Here is a 9,030-nt window from a genome sequence, read left to right on the forward strand (position 1 = left end):
GGCAAGAAACAAAGAAAAGATTAAAAAAAAGCCCCACTTGAGTGCTGGCTCTCTAAAAAGTGGAAAAGCTTTAGCCAAAACTAGGGAGCAAATGCCTCAATATCTCTCTCTCTCTCTCTCTCTCTCTCTCTCTCTAAAGAAGACAATACGTAGGAATTCGGAAATACAGATGCAGGTAGGGAGTTCCAGATTTTACCAATGAAAAGGATGAATGATTGAGAGTACTGGTTAACTCTTGCCTTGAAAAGTTGGACAGAATAGGGAGAAGAAGAAGAAGAAAGCCTTGTACAGCGAGGCCGCAGGACGAGGAAGCATGCAGTTAGCAAGATCTGTAGAACAGTTAGCATGAAAATTGCGATAAAAGAGAGAAAGAGATGTAACATTTCGGCGGTGAAAAAGAGGCTGAAGACAGTTAGTCAGAGGAGGAGTTGATGAGACGAAAAGCTTTTAATTCCACCCTATCTAGTAAAACTGTGTGACTGAAACCCCCCCAAACATGCGAAGAGTTCTCCATACACGTGCAGATAAGGCCCTTATACAGAGTAAGCAATTGGAGGGGCAAGAAAAAACTGGCGGAGATGCCTCAGAACGCGTAACTTCAAAGATGATGTTTTAGCAAGAGATGAGATGTGAAGTTTCCAGTTAAGATTATGAGTAAAGGACAGACCAAGGATATTCATTGTGGAAGAGGGAGACAGTTGAGTGTCACTGAAGAAGGGGGTGATACCTGTCTGAAAGGTTGTGTCGAGTTGATAGATGGAGGAATTGAGTTTTTGAGGCATTGAAAACTACTAGATTTTTTCTGCCCCAATCGGAAATCTTAGAAAGATCGGAAGTCAGGCGTTCTGTGACATCTCTGCGTGATCTGTTGACTTCCTGACGAGTTGGTCGTCTCTGAAAGGACGTGGAAAGATGTAGGGTGGTATCATCAGTGTAGGAGTAGATAGGACAACAAGTTTGGTTAATTCATGAATAAAAGAAAGAGAGAGGGTGACAAGACAGAACCCTGAGGAACTCCATTATTAATAAATTTAGGAGAAGAACAGTAGCCGTCTAACACAACAGCAACAGAACAGTCAGAAAGGAAACTTAAGATAAAGTTGCAGAGAAAAGTATAGAAGCCGTAGGAGGGCAGTTTGGAAATCAAAGCTTTATGCCAGACTCTATCCAAAGCCTTTGATATGTCTAACGCTACGGCAAAACTTTCACCGAAATGTCTAAAAGAGGTTACTTTCCTCTCTTCGTCTACAATCTCCTCTTTTAAATTCTCTATGCATATGTACACGGTATATTCCTATCACAATGCTATCACAACTTCTACATATCACCGTTTTCTGCTGGTGTAGATAAGGCATTGCAAAAACCATACCCACTTCACATCTACAACTGTCTACAAATTCTACAAATTTATCAACCCAATCTACAAATGGTCAATGAAATACACTACACCAGTGATGAAGATCTGTGGCCAACCTTCAGAACTTCATTGGTACGTCTCCAAGAATCACCCTTTTCCTCCTCCTCCTCCACCTCCTCTTGTTCCTTTGGCAACACCGGCAGTAGCAGTCTGGTGTCTGTTGTACGTCTTGCACGCTCACTCCAAACACTTCTCTCACTTCTTTGGCGTTAGTAGTACCGATTCCTGGAACAAGAGATGGAACAACATTGAAATGGCGTCAACATTAATAAGTCCTGAAAAAAAAAAAGTACAAAACCTTTTAAAATGAGACACGGAGATAAAAGTGTAATGCGCAAACCACAATACTCACATCATGGTCACTCAACACTCTATTCTTGGCTTGCTTCAGTGTAGTCATACAACTGGGGGAAGAATGTAATGCCGTCCCGTCCTCCTCAATGACTGTTGTCTTGTGGTACACTGGCTGGGTTGGGGAAGCTTGCGTGGATGATAACACGTCGACGCATCTTTAGGAACCCGACAAACATCTGTACACTGAATATGTTGCAGGTGAGATGAAAAACAAAAAATGTATAAAGTATGAGTCGGCTAACTTTACAGTAATGGAATATTCTCAGTGTGTCAAGAACAATTTAGAAGTGTTTAAAGGTTGGTAGAATCTCATCCACTGTTTAATTACGCCATCTGCCACAGCACAGCCACAACACATCCAGAGCTAGATCCCACGATATAAAGAAGTGAAAAACTATTTGACTTACCCCAACAGCTAGGCAATGAACCCCAAGGGAGCCCAGCACAACACCCACCACCATGCCAGCTTGGGGACTTGACACTTCAATGACCGCCTTCTCATGACCGTTGCTACTGCTGGGCGGATCGGACACTGCTTAGGGGATGGTCCACAGGGAGAGGATCTGGGCAACTCCACGCACTCGTCAACGTCTGAGGGTGGAGGATTACACTCTCAGAAACACAGATTTATTACAACTTAAGGATAGATTTAAACGGATTCCAGGAACACATATTCAACAATACGTTGAGGAAAACTACAAAAATTATATCAGTACTCATGACAAATGCATATGGCAAGATGAAATTATATTTAATTATAAAGAACAACCTATCCGTAAATCGCTGATTTTAGTAATACTCGTGAGACAAAATGGATGTTCATGTATGCCAACAATAACAAAAGTACCCTTGAATACCACACTAACTTCTTTAGGCTACTGCTAAATGAAGAGGTGAAGGACTGACAAGTTTAAGAAGACAGACCGTAGAGTGACATTGACAGTTCAGGGAGGCCTCACCTTCACACTTGAACTTTCTGACACGAGTCTGTATCCTGCATTGCCGGCACTGGCAGTAGTATGACTCTCGAGTGCTGATGTAAAGAGGCTCACACACACCCGACATTCTTCTCCCGGCACCACTCAATGCCACACAGCTGCACAAACTCATCCTGCCACAAGAAAGGCATTTGCTTCAGTACTGTCAAGTTGTGACTTTGTATTGTACTGTATACAATGTAAGAAAGTCTGAAACTATTATATGAAACAATGGAGTTCAGGCCATGAGTGAAGCCTTTGCGTTGCAGAGGCTCGTCACTCGTCAACGTCTGAGGGTGGAGAATTACACTCTCAGAAACAGATTTATTCAGAAACAGATTTATTAGAGCTTTAAGATAAAGCTTAAAAAAAGATGGGGTAACGAGAGACATACACGTATTTCAGGAACACATTCAGCGATACGATAAGGAAAACAACAAAAATGATGTCAGTACTCATAAGAAAAGCATATGGCAAGATGTTGCACGAGGGTGGCGTGAAAGGGTAAGTCAATGTTCAGGTCCATCACTTTGCCCCGATAGGGCCATACAAGTCGTGGGTAAGCCTTGCCCCACGTCACCTCATCAAACAGAGCAGGTAAGAATATATGCAAGAAGGGACAGGCGTGGGAACCTGCTGACGTAACGTTTCGTGACCTGACACTACCTATCCTTACTCAAAGAACGGTAGTAAGTAGTAGTAGTAGTAGTAGTAGTAGTAGTAGTAGTAGTAGTAGTAGTAGTAGAGAGTAGAGAGAGTAGTAGAGAGAGAGAGAGAGAGAGAGAGAGAGAGAGAGAGAGAGAGAGAGAGAGAGAGAGAGAGAGAGAGAGAGAGAGAGAGAGAGAGAGAGAGAGAGAGAGAGAGAGAGAGAGAGAGAGAGAGAGAGAGAGACCAAACAAATCTTAACAGAAACAACAAGAACAACAACAACAAAAACCACAATTTCCTTTACTCCTATATCCAGGGCAGAACACGGAGACACAGGCTTGCCCGACTTTAGTGAACAGCGGCGGGCAGTCAGTGTGGTGCAAGGTGTAGGTAATCTGCGCCGTGAATTGACCGCCCACAGCCTCCGCCACGTCCACCTCATTCTGCCTGTCGTCACCTGGGAACGAAGCGGGTAATCAATGATAAAGGACACTTGTTATAAGGGCCCACTGACACTGAGCTAGCCTGTTGAGGGCCTCAAAACATACTGAAAAATCCTTATATAGGCCCAATTCACTCTTACACACACCCACGACAAACCACACATACCCAAACCCTCTTAAAATCTCAATAACATTCCAGAACACACTAAGAAAACATAGAATAGCTTAAAATACCTCCAAACTCACTAGAAACACCCAATATTTACACACACCCAAAAGACCACTAACACACACCCCCTACCACTTATAACACTAAAAATAAACCCAAACCCCACTCAGAACACAAACCAACCCCTCAAAGTTCTCCCAAACCACACTCAAAACATGCTAATACTCACATACACCTCAATCCACACTCTCAAAATACGTAAAATATACCTAAAACATCTAACACACACTGAAAACACACGAAATGAATCCCAAAACATACTTATAACACTCCAAACAGCCTGTAACACTAATGAACAAGCTTAAAATATCCCAAATCTATCCCAAAACCAACAGTATGCATTATAAAGAAAGTTAGAATTAAAGGGACACTTACCTAAATATTACACCTTGGTTTCTTCTCCTATTCCACCTTTATTTCTCATTTCTTCTTCATTTTTCTCCATTGTTACTCCTTCTTCTTCCTCCTCCCTTCCATCCACACGTCTGAGCCTAGAAACACATCAAAACACTAGATATTAGACAAAATATTCAGGAAATGGAGGGTGACTTAAGTATTGTGGCTTTGCTGCTGCTCTCTTCCTCCTCCATTTCTCCTCTCTTCCTCTTTATCCTCCTTTATTTCAACTTTCTTCCTCTTTCTGCTACAATTATCTAAACATCTGAACCTAGAAACCCACGAAAACACGTAGAAATCACTAGATATTAGGCAAAATATCGACGAACTGTGGATTTGGAAAATTGGCGCCAGCCACTACACTGGGTGGGCTGTGGTCATCCGAGAGAACGGGAACGGGGTGACTCGGCTAAATTACGTAAATCATTTCATTTCAAAATGACTTTTAGAAAAACGAAGCCACGGCGAAATGCTTGTTATTTTATGACGTGATAAGTATTTAAACTATTTTTCAAAATATCAAAATATCTCCAGCTTAACTAGTTTTTAAAAAAGGTCTAAATTAAGTACGTTAAAAGTACAAAAACCTTTTAACCCATAAATCTCTTAAAACATCCTGTAAAAAGTCAAGCCATTTTCACTTGGCGTGTATTTTATCACATTTCAGGGAGTCTGAGCTATCTATTAGGGCATTCTACAGCGTGTTAGACCGAGAAGCAGAAACGTGAGCAAATAAAATAAAGAAAAATAAGAGCTTTTTACAACAGCACCAAACACCATTTCAAAGTACACATTACTTCACTCAATATATTGATTTCACACTTAAAAGAGTACGACCGATATTTTGACACCATAATGGCTCAGTTATACCTTTAAATGAAAAAGCTCAAAATTCTATATGGGAAATTTTGACCGTTAAGGAGCGAGCTCAGAGCTCCTAGACCGATCTTCGGGCAGGACTTAGACCACAACACACTCCATACACCGGGAAAGCTAGGCCACAACCCCTCGAGTTACATCCCCTACCTATTTAATCCTAGCTGAACAGGGTCTACGCATTAAGAGGCTACTCACCCCCATTTGCTTCGCCGCTTCCCGGAACTCAAACCCGGGCCCTCTCAATTGTGAGTCGAACGCGCTAACCACTTTACTACGCTGTGTGTGTGTGTGTGTGTGTGTGTGTGTGCCTCAGACCAGCGTCCCTATGAAAAAAAAACAATATATATATATATATATATATATATATATATATATATATATATATATATATATATATATATATATATATATATATATAGTCAGTTCCTTGTAAATACCCTGACCGCTCTATACAGTATTCGCCACCATATTCGAATAATGCATCTTGATACTGATCCGAAGCGTGCTCCAAACTTGGCATGCATACATAAATCCTTCTTAATAATGTACACAGCAAAACACTAACAATGCACCAACTTATATTTATTTATACGAGTGACGACTGCATTAATCACGAGCAAGGTCAGCGGCATGGGATCACATCACAAGCCAGACAGAACACAGGATAGTCGTCAGGTTGACAACAGTGTATCATAAGCTGGGCAGGAAACAACAAGCATTAGGGGATCATATATTAGCATAGGTTTTCTTACTACCACTAACGCGGCAAACCACTGACTGTACAGCACTACTAACACTAACCTAACTCACCTAAGACAGAGAACAGCAACGAATAGAGAACCATAAGCTGGCCTGCCTTTCCTTTCCACCAGCTCAGTGCACTCTGAACTCTGGGTTGGGAAACTACAATATTTTCTATACGTTTACCTAAAACAACTATAGGCCCCTTAAAACCTATCATTGTGTTATCCTTCCCACCCCACGTAACACATCGTGTACACGCATAAATCTGTAAAGTTTCATATCTCTACTCAATAATACTCATGTTTTGGAAATCAATAACATCTGAAAGTGAACCTGATAAAAGAGATTCTTGAGGAGGGGAAGATGGAGAGATGTTACCACTAACAACTGTAAGCATGCCTATACGATGGAGAATTTTTTTTCTTTAAGACAGGTAATTATCGCGAATACAACTCAACTATCATTTACTAAGCGTTTCAGAGTGAGGGCACGTTTTTCTAGAATAACGTTGCAAGGAACACGCATATCATTATGAAATTTTGCCACAGTGTATTTGACACCCTCCCCTAATATCCCAATGTGTCATGAATCGTAAACAGTATATAATAATGGCACTTCTCCCTATAAAAATAGGAGAAAATCACTTATCCCTCACGAAGAAACGGACAAGATGTGAGAAATTGACGTAGAGAGAGAGAGAGAGAGAGAGAGAGAGGAGGAAGGAAAATACATAGACGGGGAGGGGATGGGAGGGGAGGGAAGGAAGGGAGCTAAATATGGGGAGGGGGATGGGAGAGAGGGAGGGTAGGAGCAGTGGGAGGGACTATGTGGGTGGAGCTTGTTACTACGTCACATATAGCACTACGTCACCATTTCTCACCACTTGTCCGTTTCTTCGTGAGGGATAAGTGACTTTCTCCTGTTTTTATAGGGAGAAGTGCCATTATTATATACTGTTGACGATTCTTGACACATTGGGATATTCGGGGAGGGTATCAAGTACACTGTGGCAAAATTTCATAAGGATATGCGTGTTCCTTACAAAGTTATTCTAGAAAAACGTGCCCTCAAACTCTCTGAAACGCTTAGTAGGTTTTAAAGACAAGGCAAATAAGTACCTTCACATACTATCACATACTAATTATCTTACAACACGCAGTGCTTGTTTTTGTATTTGCCAAATATAGTCATGAATAGATCTGCATTGTGAGTGTGTGTTGCACCAGCATCGGTGTAAATTTCAGTCAGTCAGCCAGTCAATCAGTCACTGTCGTTCCTCTCCCCACCTCCCTCCCCGCTCTCGCTCTCTCACTAAACTCAACCACATTTCGGACACCGACTCGAAATATACAACATGGTAGGAAAAAAATATGAGCGAAGTGTTGCTTAATTAAATAAAATATACGAGCACACAACAATACCTAAATCATAATATAAAAATTAATATAGGATAACACATTTTAGTCATAAAGACTGGTCTATATTACACGTACTCTATTTACATACTAAGAGCACAGTACTTGTTTTGTTAATTAATATTCTCTGTCTCTGTCTCTCTGTCTCTCTCTCAATGGCGAAGGAAGGGTGAGAGGTGTGCAGGAGAATAAAGAAGGCTAATAACTAACTGCTAACATCTAATGCCCTTATAACACACACACACACACACACACACACACACACACACACACACACCTAATGACCCTCAGTGGACAGGCGGGAGAAGCAGCACCATTTTATTGCTCCACACCCTAGCTGTAATGCAGGATAATATGCCATTACGAAAATTACCCATATTTAACCCCCCACCTCTTTCCTTCCTCCTCTTTTCCCTTTCCTCTCCTTCCTTTTCCTCTTCTTCCTCTCTTTTCTCCTTCTCCTTCTTGTGCTTCCTCCACTCGGATTCACATTTCAAACGGTTCGTCTGGTCATCAAATAAGCAGAGAACGCAATGCACGCTGGGGATTTACGACGGAAGGGAATACTTTTAAACCCATCACTGAGATTTCCGCACCCCGGTGAGACACTTTCGATATATTTACTATTCTATTTGTTCTTCTCCTTACCCGACTTTTCCGCGTGTCATGTACTCGTATCTTCCATATTAAATCAATGTGCTACGAAGACTTAAATGTTTGAGCGGGAATATTTATGATGTGTAGTCGAAACGTTTGATACAATATTGGTGCTGCAGTCGGCGTTTCGTTACTGGATTAGTCGTTTAAATGTTATACCAGCTTAAAATCCCAAACGATTCACATTTGGAAAAACCTGAAAAATGTACTATTAACTAAATCTATTACTTGTACTCTTGAGTTTTGATTCGATTTCAGTGTCTTTTTCCAAAATAATTAATGGCTTTACTATTCTTACGTGTTCTAATATGATTTTAAGCTTCAAGAAAGCTGGAACAATGCACTACAATTCACCCTATTCCTCGTACTTCATGTTGCTACAGTGCTTCAAACTACCAGTACTATTCATATCATCATTTATAAATCAATCTACGATCAACCAGTTTCTCTTAACCACACCACATTATAGAAAACTCGAAGCAATGTACGTACTATCATTCAAACTCCATTTCTTGTGTTTTGACCCAGCCACTCAGTAACTCCAATCTGACTTCATTGTTCCCGATTCTCTCCGTCTCTCCTTCCCTATTTCCCTTCTAGTCATCTCCACTCACTACCAGGCTAATTCATACACCTCCCTAGGCTCCAGCTCTCCTTAAAGTCATCATAAGGTGTGTGGTCGTAATGGGAACAACTTCACCTCAACCCCGTAAACCACTCTCCAGAATAAGGAAGGATACGAGAAGGTGGAGAGGCCGGGGGGAGAGAACCAGAAGGGAGGGAGGGAGGGAGGGGTGAGGAAATTAAAATATGCAAAAGAAATCTGCAAAGGTGTATTAAAAAGAGTGGGAGGTTAGGCAAGAAGGTGAGG

General features: G+C 41.3%; 2 protein-coding genes across 5 annotated transcripts in view; both read right to left on the reverse strand.

Moving 5' to 3' along the window:
* Positions 1 to 9,030, reverse strand: part of LOC123498793 — a 36,602-nt gene that overhangs the window by 4,642 nt on the left and 22,930 nt on the right. The gene's annotated exons all lie outside the window — the stretch shown is intronic.
* Positions 1,582 to 3,410, reverse strand: LOC123498555. Of its 4 annotated transcripts, none has more exons than XR_006672713.1 (4): positions 2,731 to 3,410; positions 2,179 to 2,362; positions 1,770 to 1,926; positions 1,582 to 1,642 (listed from the first exon to the last, which is right to left on the reverse strand). XR_006672713.1 is itself a non-coding variant. In XM_045245760.1 (4 exons), exons 1-3 carry the CDS (start codon positions 2,879 to 2,881, stop codon positions 1,855 to 1,857), a joined length of 387 nt encoding a protein of 128 aa, XP_045101695.1. In that variant the 5' UTR covers positions 2,882 to 3,410; the 3' UTR covers positions 1,582 to 1,642; positions 1,770 to 1,854. The 4 variants fall into 4 exon arrangements, 1 of the variants encoding a protein (XP_045101695.1); XR_006672714.1 differs by having other exon boundaries at positions 1,770 to 1,947; XR_006672712.1 differs by having other exon boundaries at positions 1,770 to 1,954; positions 2,731 to 3,409.

The sequence above is a fragment of the Portunus trituberculatus genome, chromosome 48 (assembly GCF_017591435.1).
Source record: "Portunus trituberculatus isolate SZX2019 chromosome 48, ASM1759143v1, whole genome shotgun sequence".
NCBI classification, from domain to species: Eukaryota; Metazoa; Arthropoda; class Malacostraca; order Decapoda; family Portunidae; genus Portunus; species Portunus trituberculatus.

What these genes read in the sequence shown, in the direction of transcription:
- LOC123498555 (XM_045245760.1), bottom strand. Translation starts at nt 2,881, where the DNA reads ATGAGTTTGTGCAGCTGTGTGGCATTGAGTGGTGCCGGGAGAAGAATG. An exon ending in CAGAAAGTTCAAGTGTGAAG is followed by an intron (nt 2,363 to 2,730) that starts GTGAGGCCTCCC and finishes CTCCACCCTCAG; the next exon opens with ACGTTGACGAGTGCGTGGAG. An exon ending in GTCCCCAAGCTGGCATGGTG is followed by an intron (nt 1,955 to 2,226) that starts GTGGGTGTTGTG and finishes CAACATATTCAG; the next exon opens with TGTACAGATGTTTGTCGGGT.